The sequence below is a fragment of the Gavialis gangeticus genome, unplaced genomic scaffold (genome assembly GCF_001723915.1).
Source record: "Gavialis gangeticus isolate Ggan-Ray unplaced genomic scaffold, GavGan_comp1, whole genome shotgun sequence".
NCBI classification, from domain to species: Eukaryota; Metazoa; Chordata; order Crocodylia; family Gavialidae; genus Gavialis; species Gavialis gangeticus.
In genome coordinates, this window is record NW_017729025.1 from 102,268,828 (window position 1) to 102,286,478 (window position 17,651).

The 17,651-nt window shown below is 44.3% G+C and overlaps 1 protein-coding gene across 1 annotated transcript in view; it reads right to left on the reverse strand.

Annotated features, from left to right (window-relative positions):
• HSD17B12 (hydroxysteroid 17-beta dehydrogenase 12) overlaps nucleotides 1-17,232 on the reverse strand; it is a 117,891-nt gene extending 100,659 nt beyond the window's left edge. Inside the window, exons 1-2 of the mRNA XM_019519366.1 lie at nucleotides 17,110-17,232; nucleotides 16,821-16,896 (exon numbers count right to left, since the gene is read on the reverse strand). Of these exons, the coding sequence (XP_019374911.1) occupies nucleotides 16,821-16,896; nucleotides 17,110-17,217 (184 nt within the window). The 5' untranslated portion in view covers nucleotides 17,218-17,232. The remainder of the gene's footprint in view (nucleotides 1-16,820; nucleotides 16,897-17,109) is intronic.
• Between the last annotated feature and the right edge of the window lie 419 nt (nucleotides 17,233-17,651).

Genomic DNA, 17,651 nt, shown 5'->3' on the forward strand with positions numbered 1-17,651 from the left:
AAAAATCAGGCTTGTGGAGCTCCCCATGATTTGGGGAATCTGGTGGCAGGAGTGCAGTTGCAATTAATACCGTCATTCTTCCCTGCTGCCAAATTCCCTGAGCCCTCCACAGCCAGATTGGGGCCAGGCCAAGCCTCGCGGGTCCTCCTCCACTCTTACCTCCCTCAGCCAGATCAGAGCTAAGTCATGTACCTTTCCCCACCCCACCCCCTAAGCCAGATGAGAGCTGGGCCACACCCCCTTTCCCTCCCTGCACAGCTGAATTGGGGCTGGGCTAGGCCATGTCTTCTTCCAGATGTGGGTCAGGATCCCTTCTCTCTCCCATGCCACTAGATCACAGCCAAGCTGCCCCCTCATCCTCCTCTGCATGGCCAAATCAAGCTCCACTGCACCCACCCCACATGCCAGATTGGAACCACAAGCCAGATCTGATCCACAGCCAGACTGGGCATTGCTGATCTGGCCCGCAGGGCAAAAAGGTTGAGTACCACACAACTTAGACCATACCAAGGGCATTTATTGAGCTTTAACATGTAGACACTTACATTTTAACTCATGCTAAGTGCTCTCTGAATGTCTCAGAAGTTACTAGCCACCTCAGGTGAGGATTAATTCTGGGTTGTGCTATTTAGCTTGTGTTAGGATAAACTTCAGTCTGATCCACGGAGATAAAAAGCTATTTGCAGTTTTCTAGGATCCAAGCATGAACAACTGGTGCCTCCTGAGACTGCTGCTGCCCATAAATTGTCGGGCCCCCCCCATTGGTGGCAAGCAGGGACCACCCACAGACACCAGCAGTGATGCTGGCGGTGGGGGGAAGAAATGGTGAGTAGCAAGTGGGGACCACCTGCAGAAGCCAGTGTTGGTTGGCGGGGGGGAAAAAGGGATGGCAAGCGGCAACTGTCCACAAAAGCTGGCCTTGGTGAGGCCAAAAGCTGGCATGAGGGGGGAAGGCACATGCCCCCACCATGCCTCCCCCTGCAAGTCACCTATGCATCCAAGGACACACTGCTTCCAGCACTGTCCCCCTCCCCCCAGCCAGGATAGAGCCCAGGTATCTTCATTTATAGCCACATCCCCGATTAGGACCCCACTAATGGCAAGAAATGCTGTTAGCCCTTAAGCATGCGATTGCTCACAGAACATTCCAATTTTAACACCAATTACACTTAGACCATACTAAATCTGTGGCATATTAATGTTTAACTTCACCCACAGATGCCTGGCACCAGGCAAATCTTTTCAGTAGATGGCCATGCTCAGTTCTCATTGCCATGTTAGATACCTACAGAAGTGTTTGGGCTTCAGACATGGGTGGTTTCATTTCCTCTTGAAGTGATCTATCCACCAGACTAGACAGCTTGTTCCAACAAATTTGATAGCTACTCACTTGTAAGCGTCTAACAGACCTTCTGGTTAAACAGATACTCTTTTAAAGAGAGGAAAGAATAGACCCTCCTCATGAAGGGGGAATCTGGGGGACTAGTGCACATTGATCAGTCCTCAGCTGCTCGTACAATAAAGGAATGCATGAATAGGACATTAATAAGAAAAGTACCCTTTGCCCCATTCCCAACACTGCTACTCCCAAGTTCTTTTGCTAGCTAGAATGAAAGCAGACATGGGCTAAATCACAATGACAAGATTAAGCCCAGGGAAAATATTTCATAGACATTAGGGCTGGAAGGGACCTTGTAAGATCATTAGGCCCAGCTCCCTGCCCAAGGGGCAGGAAGTCAGCAAGGGTCAAAGGATCCCAGCAAGATAAGCGTCCAACTGTTTCTTGAATGTGTCCAGAGTAGGTGCTTGCACCACTTCTGGGGGGAGTCTGTTCCAGGCCTTAAGGACTCGGACAGTAAGGAAGTTTTTCCTTATGTCCAGCCTAAAAGTCTTGCAGAAGTTTGTGACCACTGGACCTTGCCATCCCCTGGGGTATTCTGGTGAACAGGTGTTCCTGCAGATCCTGATGCACACCCCTCAATGTACTTATAGGCTGCCACCAAGTCACCCCTAAGCCTGCACTTCTCCAGGCTGAAGAGTCCCATAGCTCACAGCCTCTCTTCATAAGTTCTGTTCATGCCCTCTGATCATGTGCATGGCTCTCCTCTGGACAAGCTTCTCCACATCCTTCCTAAATTGCGGAGCTCAGAATTGGATGCAGTACTCCAGCTGTGGCCTCACCAAGGTTGAGTACAGCAGGAGGATGACGTCCTGCATCTTGCTCAAGATGCATCAGTTGATACAAGCCAGAGTTTTGTTCGCTTTGCCAGCTGCAGTATTGCACTGGTGGTTCATGTTCATCTTGTGGTCAATCATGACCCCCAAGTCTCTTTCAGTCATGGTGCTAGCAAGTGTAGCATTGCTGAAATTAAGTGTGATGCAGGTTTTTATTCCCAAGGTGGAGCACCTTGCATTTCTCCATATTCAATGTTACCAGGTTTTCATCTGCCCACCTTGCAAGCCTATTGGGATCAGCCTGGATCACCAGCCTATCCTCAAGTGTGGAGACTCTGCCCCAAAGTTAGGTGTCATCTGGGTACTTTGCCAGTCTGCTTTTGATACCAGTGCCCAGATCATTTATGAAGACATTAATGAGTACACATCCAAGAACAGAGCATTGGGGGACACCACTAGTCACCAAGTGCCATGTTGATTTGGTTCCATCAACTACCACTCTCTGGGCCCAACCTTGAAGCCAGCCCTCCAGCCATGAGACTGTGGAGTAGTCAAGGCCACAGTTGCCCAATTTTTCTGTGAGGACATTAAAAAAAAAGTCTTTGACCTGGTGTCCCATACAGTTCAAAAATGACATCAACTTCTTTTGTCCAGGTGATACAATCACCTCATCATAGAAGGAAATGAGACTGGTCAAATGCGACCTACCCGCAACAAACCCATGCTGGCTATCCCTCAGAATGTTGCCTTCTGTTAACCTATCAGGAATAGTTCCTTTGATATTTTTTTTCCAAAATCTTCCCAGGGATTGAAGTCCAACCGACTGGCCTGTACTTTCCCAGGTCTTCTTTCATCCCTTTCTTAAAGATGGGCATCACATTGGCCCTCTTCCAATCTTCAGGTATTTTGCCCAAGTACCACAAGTTCTCAAATATCCTTGCCGGTGACTGAGAGACAATATCTGCCAGTTCCTTTAGCACTCTTGGATGCAACTTATCCAGACCAGCTGATTTATGGGAGTCCAGCCTCTTAAGATGCTCACCAATGGTGGGCATATATTCATCTTCACCCTGGTCATCCCACATTGTTAGGCAGGGTGGTCCCTGAAAAACCAAACACAAACTAATCAGATTGGCTTTTTCCTGGGCATTTGTAGTCAGCTGCCCCAGTTGGTTTAGCAGGGGTCCAATGTTGCCCTTGTTTTTCTTTCAACTCCCCACATATCTGAAAAGCTTTTTATTGTCCTTGATTAGTGTAGCCATATGGAGTTCAGCTGCAGCCTTGGCTTTTCTACTCCACTCCCTACAGGTGCAGACCAGTGCAGTATACTTCTCCTTCATGGTGTTTCCTGTCCTCCATCCATTATATGCCTCTCTTTTTAGACATGGGAGATCCATGGAGTTCCCTGTTGAGCCCTTTTACCTCCTTTCCTATGGGTGGGGATGGACTCCCCTTGTGCTTCTAGGATTGCTTCCTTAAGGAGCAACCACTCATCATGAACTCCCCTTCCTGTGAAATCATGGCCTCTCAGGGCCTCAAGAACAAGCCTCCTGAACTTATGAAAAAAAAAGTCGGCTTTCCTAAAGTCAAGGAAATTGATGGCTGACTTGCCAGCTTTGCAATGGATAGTGAAAGTAAAATCAACTCATGGTCACTGTCACCCAGCTTCTCTTCAATTCTTAGGTTGCTGATTAGATTGTCCATCCCCTTCGGCCAGAACCTGAAGGGTTGATGATCCTGTTCAGAGAAGACCAGAGGAATATTTAAAAAGAATGCTGGGTGTTCTTAGTCTGGTAAGCAACAGTTGTTCACACCATCAAATTCTACCCTCCGATAGCTGATGGTGAATTAGGTGAAGAACCTGGAGAGGCTCTTCCTTTCTGGGTGAAATCTGGCTCAAGGTAGTAGAGGTCACTCTCCTTGAACACTATTGACCAGTAGCATCAGGTTAGTATACATAAAGGGAAGCCGCATAGAAGACATCAAGTAGAGCAAGTCTTGTGTGACCTTGATCTCTTAATATCTGACACAATCATCCCTGGACATGCTTGGTCCCAGGTTCTTCTGCCTCATTTCTTCAGCGTATGGCACAGTAAGCAGAGAAAAACCACTTTGTTAGGGCCTTGGACAGGAGATGCTCCAGCAGGTGTACTAGGTTTTAGACAAGAAGATCCCAGGGCTGGCCCAATAAGACCGAGTACCTGGGGGTTCAGTAATATCTTAAGGCATCCAAAAAAAAAAGTGAGAGTGCTGAGCCTATAGAGAAGCTACCCAGAACCATGAAAAAATGACACAAAGTAGCAAAACATAATTGGTCAGTAATTCAAGGAGTAATACATATGGCATGACAAAGCAGATGAGGCACAGAAATGCTCATCATGAATAGACAGAAAGTCACAAGGATGCATTTTAAAACTTGATAGCCCAGCATGCGTCATGATTGATATGCTCCCTGGAATGGAAAAAAGGGGAAGAACTAGGAAAAAAGGAAACCTAGCTACCCAGAGCTGATCCAAGTAGGGTGCGGGGCCTGGGCCAAATCAGCCCATGTGGGGCCCCACCCCCGCTCTGATCCCACAGGTCCCATACCCAAAGAAGCCACTGCTGCCATTGGCAACAAGGGGGAGGGGGATTAAGCGAGCAGCTGGACAAGCCACCACTGACCTGCCCCACTCTTCAGGGCCCCCCAAAGTGTGGGACCCAAGGCAGTTGCCCCCAATTTGTACCCCCTAGGGACAACTCTGTAGTTACCTATAAAGTATGTATATTTGGTATGGCAATGGACACAAATTAAAACTAAACTAATTACTAATTATAACAGGCACTAAATTAATAACTAAGTAGCAAGGGACATCGATAGTGGAGAAAATTCTCTTTGCTCCTGTAATGAGACAAAACTATGTGACAGAGGCCGGCTCTATCCTTTCAGATCTTGGCTAAAGAACAGTGTCAGAGTGCCCTCGCGCCTACTATTCAGAAAAAGTCTTTCCTGTGTGGCACTCATGGGCTTTCAAAAGTGGACTCAGTAGGACAAGTCACTCAGATAACCAGAAAGATGAATTTAAAAAAGGAACATTCTAGAGCAGGGGAGAGGGGTAGTTAGACATGTTGGTCTGCTGTCAGACTATTAGCAGTGAATACATGCACACATATTTAAGCTAAAGCATGATGCAGTAACAAGAATAAATGGCTACATGTACATAAATTAGGGGTGCATCAATATATTAGTTGGGTATTGAACAGCACCAATAAGAGAAGTTATATTATCAGCAATTGGCTTTTCCTGGTCATTGTAGCAAATAATCATGGCCATGTACCTACAGCATGCTGGCAAGCATAGTCCAGTTGCTGAACCCTGCTACCAGCCCAAGCCTATGGCAGATTACAGGTCATGGCAAACACTGGGAGTGGGAGCAGGCACAGGGTGCCATGCTCAGCAACAAAGGTGCTGTTACTGGTAGAGGTGCACTGACTGGTCCGTATCGTATCAGCATCGATAAAAAGGAAAAAATAGACATTAGTGGCAATTGGCTTTTTTTTGGCCGATGTGGCCAATAACATCACCGATAAGTGCAGCATGCACACATGCAGCCGCAGCATGCACGTGGCCAGGAATGCAGTCCAGCAGTTTGGAGACCAGAGTCTAGCTGGTTAATCTGGGGGAGGTGGCAGATCCTCCCTCACTGTGGGGGCCTCAAAGTGGGGGTAGGACAGGGGTAGGTGCTGCCCAGCCAGGGTGAGACATGGGGCGGACCCAGGGGCAGTTCATTCAGGTGGCATGGGGAGGAAGGCAGCTTCCCACCTTGCATGCACTCCTGGGCGGAGGCATGCAGGGCATGTTCCCCCCCCCCACAGATCTGTGCACAGGGCAGTGGTCAGCAGTGCTGGGAAGGGGCAATACATCAAGTTTTGGGGTAGCTGTAGCTCACCCTATAGCCTCTCTCCCAGCACCACCGCTGCCTGCCCCAAGCACAGCCCCTGCTGGGAAGAGGCCAGCGCAGCTCCCAGCCTGCAGGCAGCCCACACTCACCCTGTACACAAGCCTGGGGGGCACATAAGCCCCATGCCTCCCCCAGGGTGTGCACAGCAGCAGGAATCAAACCCCCTGGATGAGCCACCCACAGATCCATCTTGCCTGCCCCATGCCTACTTCTTCCCTCACTGTGGGGACCTCAATCTGCTCCCCCCACCCCCCACACTGCTTCCTTCCCTCGCACCCCTCCCCCACAGACTTACTGGCCAGACGCTGCTCTCCAAGTTGCCAGGCTGCAGGTTGGCAATCAGATTAGCATCAACCAAAATGGCTAGTTAATAAATCTGACCATTGGTATTGGCCAAAAGTTTTGTTTATTTTTTTAATTGGTGCACCCCTAATTACTGGCTCCTGCCACCATTACTGCCATGGCAATGCTGCATTCACAGCAAGAGCCAGAGTACCAGGGCTCCTGCAGAGATGGTGGGCTGCATGGGGGTGGGGTAAAGCCATGTGCAAGGGACACTGCACTTTACAGGGCACATTTGCAAAAGCAGCTTCTCCCTAGAGGCTGTGGGAGCTCAGCTGTGCAGAGCCTACCATTGCCAGGACAGCAGCATGTCCTGGGGCTCCAAAGGTGCCCAGCACTGCTGTCCATGAAAAAGTCCACCACAGCTGCCAGGGATAGCAGCACAGGCTGTAGGTAGGAACCATGGGCAAGGTGTGTGGGTATAAGACAGCCACTGCCTTCCTCAGAGGGCCAGAGCAGGCAGAAGGTGCGAGTGCGTACATGCATGTTAAGTGCAAAAACAAAAAAGATTCCTGTATGTCAGCAGTTTAAAATGCTTTGCACTATTACTAAATAATCAGTTATCAGATGGGCATTTGCCGATATAGTTAGTTAATCATTATCCATCGGTATCAGCAGACCCCTAACAAACACACTTACATTGGAAATTCCAAGGTGCCTAAAATCAAAGATATTCTGCACAGCTTTCCAGGAACACCTTGGGGAAGTCAGGCTGGATATCAAGTGAGGTCTGAACACTGTGAAATGCAATTGAAGAGATATCCGGTGACAGCAGGGGACCAAATTCCATGACCTGGAAGTTCCTGTCACTCCCACATTTCTGATTAACACTTCCAAGTAAGTTTTGGGAGTTTAAAGCCAAGAAATAGTTTGCAAGTTCTGGTAGCTCTACAATAGAGATTCATCAGTTTTTTGGATGGATGGATCACTGTCAGCCTTCAAATCTCCAGGACTATCATACACCCTTATCACATGCATACAGCTAGTCCAACAAAAGCAGTCAAAAGCACCTCACTGCTTACATAGTCTCTGAACAAACAGATCTACATGCTTGCTCTTTTTTATTAGAGTAAAAAAGACTTAAAGTGAAGATATCAAGAATGCGTGCTTCACACACTGTAAGAGAAGAAAGGCATCATTCTACTAATATATTTTACATGTTTTGTATAAAATACAAATATATATTTAATATAAAGTAATTTCAATACATTTGGTACCAAACATGCACTATCAAGAGATACTGCACCAAATAACCATCCTATCCTATGACAGGGTGTTCTAGGATTAGAGCTATTTAGAGGAACTAGCTTCCTTTCACAATAGACTGCTCTTGCCTTCACTCATGTCAAGTAGTATTTTATTAGAGAGTCCTGCTAAAATTAAACAGGACCACTTTCTTTAGTCAGACTTTTAACAAGCAGTGTTTGCACCCTGGGCAAGCCCTGTGGGACACTGGTTGAAGAGGTATGTTTCAAAGAACAGGGAGGACAGTGCAGGAGTCTTACCTATTCCAGTTAAGACTCCCAAAAAATAGTCCCTGGCTGCTGCTGCTGCCGCCACCGCCACCACCCTGTGTGCTCTGCCCATCCCTGCTGCAAGAGTAACACCACAAAGCTGCTGTCACCGGAGGCATGGACTCCAGCGGTGATCGACAAGTTCTGGCACCCCTCAGTTGGCATCCGGGGCTCCTTTCACCCACCCCTAATTATGCTACTGTGTAATCACATTCTGTAATAATGTTAAGTGATAGAATTGTACCTTAATGTTTGCTTGAAAGACATGTATAGCAGCAGCGGAGCCAAAGACTGTTTGGATAAGGCTTCTAGCAAGCCATCCTCAAATCAAGCCTCCCCCACGCTTGGAATTGAGCCCCCTCACCGCTTCTACCCCAGGGCTTGTCCACATCCCTCCTTGATAAAATAACTGAAGAACAACACTGACCACATATCTTGTGTTTGACAAATAAAGACTAATTATAAAAATGTCCGATGTCCACAGATTTGAACCGTTTTAATAAACTACTGAACTCAGGTCATAAAGTTCTGAAGTAAGGTGGTCCCTTTAGACTTCTGTCAAAAGAAAATGTTTCCTCAGTCTTTGGGATATTATTTTTAGCTTTACTAAATGGCAGCTGCCTGCCCAGAGTTGCTCTTTTATCTGTAAGAAAGTGCATTGTATAGCATATATACAATTCAATGGACTTCCACCTAAGCAATAGGAATGTTGCGCAGGCTTTAGAGAAGGATGCAATACAAGCACAATCTTTAAACAAATGTTAGCTGTATTTTGTGTTTCACTTTGTATGAGATGTTTTATTTAAGAGATTTTTGCAGCAGCAATGCAAGAAAAAAAAATCTGTATCTTCTCTTCCACAAAGTTATTAAAATTCAGAATAGTACACTTGAATAATACCTGTGCATGATAAGAAGAAACTAGGATTAATTGTGCTGCTTATCACCAATTTATCCCTGAGAAACAAATGTTATTTATCAAAGCGATTCTTCTGGAGAGGTTTATTATTAAATTTTATATAGCGATCCGACTTGGCAGGGCTGGTGGGAATAATATGGGCTTCACTCACTAAATGCTGACAACAGGTTGAAGTCTACGTACGTAAGCAGGCCTGTGAAATCCCAGAGATCCAAGTCACTGAAATCAAAAAGGTTTTTCCATTTGCTGAACAAAGATTGCTGCCCCCTGCTCTTGGACTGCCTTGTCCAATCTAGTTTGGAAATCTTCAAATTAACAAGTTTTCCACTGTTAGATTTACAAAGCTTAGTTGACCTCACCAGGCCAAACAGTATGGTATTGTGCTATTAATACTAGTATGTTTCACAATAGTGTACAGGACTGGAAGGGACTTTTGACATCGTGAAATTCAGTCCCCTCCTTTGGTGGTACCTAAATTTTATGGAAGAAGGGGAATTTTCTTTTGTGTAAAAAAAAAAAAAGCTCCATATTACCAGCAATAGGTTTAGTGCCCCCCCCCAGTTTGGGGGCATTTTTTGGTTTTGTTTTTTTTTTTTTTTTACCCTCAATACTCTGACTGAAAGCTGTTTATTAACTCTACTGATTTAGGAAGATTTTCATTTCCAGCCTAGATTTATTTATGGTCAAATTATACCCATTTGTTCTTGTGTTAATGTTCTCCTTAAGCTTAACAACAGCTTTTACTGACTTAGTATTTACCATGATGCATTTATAAGCAACAGTCATGTCTTCTTTCAGCCTTGGTTTTCTAGGCAGACAAAGCTCTAACACACAAGGAAATAACTGAAGGACTGATCATTTCCTTGAGCATCCTAGATCTTCTCCCTGTACCTATGTCAGTTTGAGTTGGTCTTTTTGAAGATGGGTAGAGATGCTTCCCTACTTCTACTGGAATTAATTTTCCGGATGCATCCTAGGAACACGGTAGCCTTTCATAGGCAGTGAGCTGTTACCAATAAACATACCAAGGTCCTCCTAAAATCCTCCATTTCTAGTTGAAGAGCTCCTTGTTCCCACCCAACTATAGGCGTTCTTCAGAACTAGCAAGATGTCAAGGGACCCGAATCAGGAAGCTGCAAGTCTTGGTTTACGAAGCCCAAGCCAAGCAGCAGAGATCACATTAAGGTCAGGAGTTGGATTCAGGAATGACCTAGGGACAAAAAAGCAGGAACTAGGGTCAGGGAAATGTGATGGGTCTGCAAGTTCACCAAAAGCATTGTGATGCAGACAGTTTGCCAAATTTCCTCCTCAAGGAATTTTGTCACTTGAGCAACCAGAAAGAGTTAAGACAGGAGCCTGCTTGTCCACTGAATAGTGAAGTGCTTGATACTGGCAATAGGACCCAGATTTTTTTCCTGTAACAGGAGAAGTAGACTAGTACCTTACTGTTTCTCCTGTAAAAACGAAACAAAAAAAGTTAGCAATCTGGGTGATCACTTCTTGAGACAGCAAATCCAAACCCTGCAACGAGAACATGGGCTATCAAGATCTAGCTGCCATAAGGAACATTTGAGATCCAGGTCAAGAAGTTTCTGCCGTTTAACAGTTACACAAAGGATGTAAAAGTGAGTTCAGGACCCTTGTGGAAGTAGTAATCAAAACAAAGATTATGTTTAGGTTGTGGCAAACCTGGCTGTGGTAAAGAATGGTTTATTGGAATCCTGAAGCAAAGGATTAAAGTTAACTTGCTTATGCAATTAAAAGCAACCAAGAAACAAAAGATTCTACTTTCTGGAAGAATAAACTCCTTAAAAAGATTTGGTATTTTCTTTCAATATTACATTCAGTATTAGCAGTAAAGAAACATTTGTTGTTCCAGTCATGCTGTTCCTTGGAGTACAGGTTGACAAAACCTTGGTAACTTGAATTCACTGCTAGACAGAATGAATTCTCATAAGAGATTGTTCAAACTGGGTCTATCTAGTGCCAAGAGAAACCTGTAAAGAATCAAACTCAGAGGGTTATCATCCACTGAGAGAACAAATTGAGCCATGAAGTACTGTACTCTAGACCACATACTACCTTCTAATGGCTCCCTTCTTCCTGCCTCATTTAATATCATGCAGCACTCACCCCAGCCTGCCCAAAAGGAAGCCACCAGCTAGAAACGTGTACTGATACCAAACTCTTCTTTTGACAACAGCCCTGAAGGTAAAACTCCCAAAAAATGGTTTTGCCCGTTTGACTCGTTTTCATTAGTTTCTTGGTATTTCAACCCCCAGGAAATGAGTCACCATAACTCAGTACCTCTCAGGTCCATTCACAATGTTCCCAATGGCAACATGTAGTCATTCAAGCTTTTGCTTTAAAAGTCAAACTCAGACCAACACATCTGGTACTATGCATGCAACTCTGCATGTGTAATACTATAATGCATACCATGTAATGTAGTGTGTAAAGTTTCTTCTGGAACATTCACTACTAAGTTACTGCTTCACTGCCCTGCTGTATTATTTCCGAAGCTGTAGACACCAAATCAGCAATTTAGATCAGCAATTCTAAACCAGGGTGCCACACCATGGGGAGCCTTGAGATCCTTTCAGGGGTGTCACAGCATGCCACACAATTCTAGGTTTACAAAAGTGATTCACAAGATAAACCCAGCAATTTCAAATAGAAATCCACAGCTGTATCCACAAACTACTCTATTTTTCTATAAATCAAAAAAGAACTTAAAACTAAGCAAGCATTTTCTGAAAGGTGCCTGAAGTCTAGAAAGTCTGTAACTAGCAACAGAAGTGTCCACATTTTGTGAATAAAGATGACATTTTCTTCCTACCTCCCTCTCTCATAAGCTTAAGACATGTTTAACACCACAATAGGTACTATAGTTCATAGTTCAATACATACTATACTATGCATCTATTTAAAAAGCCTGTTGAGAGATGTGTAACATTCCAGGTTCATAATAAAGTTAAACTTCATTAAAAAAACTAAACAGAAACCAAACCTTTACAGTATCACTTTTTCCAGAGGGCTCATTCAATGAACACAATGGGCTACATTCTCTGAATAATTATGCAATATTATCTTATCTTCTTCATTCAATATGCACCTTACCCCATACCATAATTCTGTATTACGTGAATTTTGCTTTAAGTTTTCATTTGTCAAACACTGTAGTCCCTTGATATTTCTACATACTCAGCTTTATAACACCCTGTTTTAAACAATAGGGAACTGAAGGAAAGGATCCTAGGTCCAAAATGGCAAGTGGCCACTAATTTTGGGCACTCAACTTAAGAAATGTAGTGGTCTCATACACAATCAAGGCTTTTTAAAAAAAAGAGTTTACATGTTCATAATATAAAACTCTCATTAACTTCAGTTAGTTTGGAGTTGAGAGAACTTCTTTAAGATCAGGCCCCTTGTGGTTCAAGATTAGCATTCAGAAAAAGTGTGTTATTAGAATCTACTTGTGAAAAAGGAATGAGTACATATGTCATACCAACTGTCATGGACATACACCATCCACAGATTCATGCAGAGTGGTATACACCTACAGGGTACAAGATCAGATGCTTGTGGGTAGTAACATCAAGTGGGGGCATGCCCTTGTGCTCCTTTCAGATAGAAGGCAATCCAGGATCAGGTCCACTGCCAGTAGCAATACTACTGGTGGGTTCCTATCAGCGGCAATGAAAGCCAGAGTACGGAATCTGCATCAGCAACATCTTTAAGAATCACAGTTACTGTACACCAAGTAGCTGTTACTCATTCAAGTGATAATCTGTGCACATTCTACATGAAAATTTAAAAAAAAAAAGTGAACCAGCCAGTTACCCCTAGAGAAGGAGGCAGAGAAGTAAAGGTCTGCTTGAAGAAAAAAAGCCTGTATCTTACTTACTTTTACATCAGTAAATAATGAGAAGCAAGTTGTGGCTTAAACTCCAACCTGAAGTCATTCTCTTAAAGATTTTTGCCTTGTTCAGGTGTTTGCCAATATTAGTCAGGCAGGTTACAAAGACTACATGAGCTTGGAGTGGAATAAGCATGTCTCTCCAGGAGAGAAAACAAAAACAACAAACAAACAAAAAACCACTTGGCCAAAACCTAGCATATCTGATGATCACAGGAATTTGATGGGGCTGTCCCTTAAAATGCCTTTGATTTTGTGGCATTTACTGAAGACAAGATGTACATGGTTCTCTCTAAATGAGTTTATCTGGAAAAAATAGCGCAAAAAAATCTAACCCGTGACATCTTAGTTGAGTGCAGCTTAAAAAAGGAAGCAGGGAGGTTAAGTCAGAACCCATCTTAAAAACAGAAGTTTTGTGCAAGACTTGAGAATGACCCTTTCTGGGATAGGTGTACAGCAGACTATAGGATCAAAGAGATAAAAAACAGATAAGAAGCCTAGATTAGCCTCCTGCAAAGCTGGCAAGCAGGTCCACTTGAAGGTACCCTCACTGCCAGAAGGACACCCTGGAGAAAAGTCTTTTAGAACTACTTGAGGCTTTCTTAAATGTTTCTGCCCAAATAGTCTCTCACTGTGCTCTGAAGAAAGAGGGAGATGTAGGGCTATTGGGGTCACATAATGACAAAGCACAACTGTCACAACTTTGACAGCAGAACAGTTGGATTTCTTTTGGCTTGGTGATGTATTTTATTATCATGGCTGTCATGAGCACGTTTCCATGTTATATCCCCAAAGGCTGCAAGAAAGCTTTGTACTTGCGTCTCAGTCCCCCCCCCCACAAAAGGAAATGCATAAGGTGGCCTCCAGCTGATGATTATGTGATCAATAAGATCAAGAAATTACCTCTGCATAAATATTTTTGACTACAATCTGCTGGCAAAAGAAAAAGCCAGATTCTTATGTCAAACCGATATATTCCTGAAACACCAGGGTTGTAGGTAGCCAAGAGGGTTTCCCATATTCTTCCTTCCCCAGGGTTTCAAGGATTTTTGCTGTGGGTAGTACTTAAACTGCTGTCTCCAAGAGCAAAAAGGAAGTTTTAGGAATTTCTTCTTTGGAGCTGGGACACAAGACCAAGACCCCCCCCCCATCATGTCAGACTTATGTAGTATAAAGTACACCAAGTGCCACTTAAACTATATACTACTTCAATGTAATATGGCTTTTCAAGCTCCTCTAGCTGATCTTTAAGGATCTGCTTCCTAATACTGAAAGCTCTGTTCCCCAGGAATTTGTTTTCAGGAAGTAGCAATGGACTATTTTACTACTCTAATCTGAACAGTGTTGAAGATGATGTCCAACTTTCTTAGGCTTCTTCCCACAGAGTTAGCTTTTGCTTAGCCTAGGGCAGTGGCAGGGAGTTATTTGGGTCCATTAGCCACACAGGCAGTTCTGGGAAGCTGCCACAGGCTGGACAGCACCCCCCTCCACCCCTCTTTTCTGCACAAGAACCCAGACCCCACACACCCTGCAGCTCCTCCCTGCCACTGCCAACAGCACATGGCCCCTGGCCTTCCCCACACCCACTCCAGACTCACACTGGCAAGAGCAGACCAGCCAGAACCCATGCGTACAGCCCCAACCCACCCCGCACCTGCTCCAGACTGCCCACCCACACCAAGCAGAAGCTGCTGATTGGTGTGAGGGAAGAGTGGCCACTCTCCCTTGATACTACTGGGCCTTTCTTGCTGTAGCGGCCCAGAGCTTGCGTCCAGGCTGCCACGCAACTCCTTTCTGCCACCATCACTGCCACTTCAAAGCCACCCAGCAGAGCAGCAGAGAGCAGCCACAGGGCAGCCCAGGCATGGGCTCAGGGCAGGTGCAGCAAGGAGGACCAAGCTGCAGCAAAGGGGTGGGGCTGCTTTTCCCCTGCACCAAGCAACAGCTGCTGCCTGGCTGCCCACTGCTCAGTGTGGGCAAGTGAGTCTGGAGCAGGTGCAGGGCAGGCCAGGGTCAGGGATGCGAGTGCAAGTTCCAGCTGGCCCAGAGCTGGTCTACTCCAAGCTGAGTCTGGAGCAGGCATGGGCTGGGCTGGCCTCAGGATTGTGCATGGGGGGCCCTGCCAATACCATGGGGCTAGGTCCAGTGGCAGCAGCAGCAGCCAGAAGGAGCTGCCACTGCTTCCTAGAAAAGGTAGTCCAGCTGTGAAGGGCTTTTGAAAAGGATGTGGCGTGGCTGATCTAACAAGGATGACTGTAGATTAAGCCAACTGCCTAAAAGGATGCAACAGAGCTTTGTACTCTCAATGCAGATACCCCATTCCCACTTTAAACAAGAATAAGTGCTGTGAAGGGGACAGGCAACTGTGCAGCTACATGTTGCCTGGTTTCCTGGGCAGCTGCCAGCCAGGTCAGTCTTTTCCAGGCCAGATTTGCATAAGACTTGAGGAGGCCACAGGGTTCTGGTCCTACAGCCAAGGGTGATGAAAAGGAACAATACACAGGATGCAACTCTCACTCCAGGACTTAAGCTCAGGGGAACAAGGAGCCATTTAAAAGCAGATTCAGTACCAATAGGGCCTGTTATTCAAAAACAAGTTCTGATTTTGTACATGTATCCCAGATGCATGTAAAGAATATAATTTGCATGGGCAAGCTAGGACCTAGTCTGGTTCTTGCAACTTACCCACTATTACACTAACCCCTCTGGCATAGACAGCTATAGATACTATGCCTCCAAGGTGGAGAGATTTAGGACATGCGCTATGAAGCATTAAAAAAAAAAGAAAAGGATAATTTCCACACAGACATATAGGCCCCAACTGCTCCTCTACTGGAGCATCTTGGAACTGGGAGACTGGGAAACCCACAAGTCCCAACATACTCCAGAGTTCATACACAAAGGCGCTTCAAAATGTTAGCATGAAGTATGACTTAAGGCATCAAAAGGCCAAAATTAGAGCGCTTTAGCCATTTTTAGAGTTTCAAAGAGTGGGCATGCCTATAATGTTTGTTCCCACTATCATAGTATGCCTTAACTAAGGACTGATCTTTCTGCAGCTTACCTCATTTACTATATGCTTTCCAATTTCTGTTGGAACCAAGGCAGGAGATTGGGGTTATTTTATCCATCTCTGCCATTTAACTCAATAAGAACTATCCAACTTGTGTAAGGACAGAAGTAGGAATATAATGAAAAAAGATTCTAAATTGTGCAATTAAAAGCTGTACAAAAGGCATAAAGACAAGGAACAAGTTAAGGCTGCACCACAGTCTTTATTCTGTCACTTTTAAAACCTTAATTTATCTCACAAGTTTAGCAACTTTAGTCAAACACCAAATGGATTTCCTACACTTAGAAGAAAAGCACAAGGGAAACAAGGGATTCCATCTCATGGAATTCTACTGGTCTCACATGGATCACTGGACTTAAAAAGGTTTAAAAACTGCTGAAGTAGAAGTAATAAGAAACTACCAATGAAAATCAGATGAATAGTTTTCTAGTGGGCTTCATAGCAATTAGGTAAACTACACAGGAAAAATGAGACACTAGAATCTTAGTTCTTTTCACGTGGGAAAGTGCTGTAGTGGTCAGATCCTTAAAAAAACCCCACTCAGTAACATCTCTTAAGAATTCTGGGAGAGAGAAGAAAAAAACCCAGCTTTAAACACCTCATTCTGGAGTTAATACCCAGTTTCACTAACCCCCACCCCCCAGTAACTCTGAAAAGATGATCAAATCACAGGGTTTTGCTTTTGGTTTGTTTGGTTTTTGTTTTTTTTTGGGGGGGGCGGGGGGGGAGGGAGTTAACCAAAGTAATGAACAAATGACACTTGAAGCAAGACCAAAATTATATTTGTCTGAAAAATGTAAAATGTTAAAATTGCGATTAACACTTACGAAATTGTATTCATGTAGAATTAGTGAGCCCAAGATTATTTGTGTTTTAGCTGTAATACGTTCATCTTGAAATAAAAATTTAGTTGGTCAAAAAAAGGTAGTTAAATACTTACTTATTTCACTGGCAACCTGATCTAGCTTTTCTTGAGATCTGCTGACAAGAGCTACTTTCATTCCACACCTTGCTAACTGAAAAACAAAGAGATACAAAGTCAACCAAAACACAACTACATTCCAGGTTACTAAAAAGTTACCATGAAACATGATACAGGATATATTGACCAGGAACAGGAAGTCAGAAAAAACTAATACTACTACAATGTCATTATGCTAGTGCACTTGTGTGAATATGATCTATGTGTGTCTGTACTCAAGTACAGTTTTAAAGAAAAAAAGCCTTACCTCTTCTGCATAGGCTTTTCCAATTCCATCTGTGGCACCTGTGACCACTAAAAAAAGAGGAAGAAAAAACCCATTAGCTACCTTGACATCTACCAATGGTGTGGTCATTACTAGCCTAGTAATGAACTTCTGACAAAAACAGCCCTTCAAATCAATTCCCCATATGTGGTGTATGACTCTTTTTAATAAAAGCTTTAGAAAAACAAAAGAATTAGAAGCATCTGTTTTTCTTGCGTCGGCACAAGAAACTTCGGAAGTATGAGGAATAAGAGCTTGGAGCCAGCTTGTTGGGGGGGGGGGGGGGGGGGGGAGGGGGGGGGGGGTGAAATGGATCAAGAGTTTGATGAATGCCTGTACAAATTTAATACTTATTTCTGTGTTGTGCTCTACAGTGCCCTTTCAGCAATTCTTTGCCACTGAACAGCAGCTATCATTATACTGCTGCTTAATGATCTCTTTATGAACTAGATTAGCACTCCCATTTACCATATTTACCTGAATCCAAGGTGATATACACCCACCTCCAATAATTAGGTTCCATA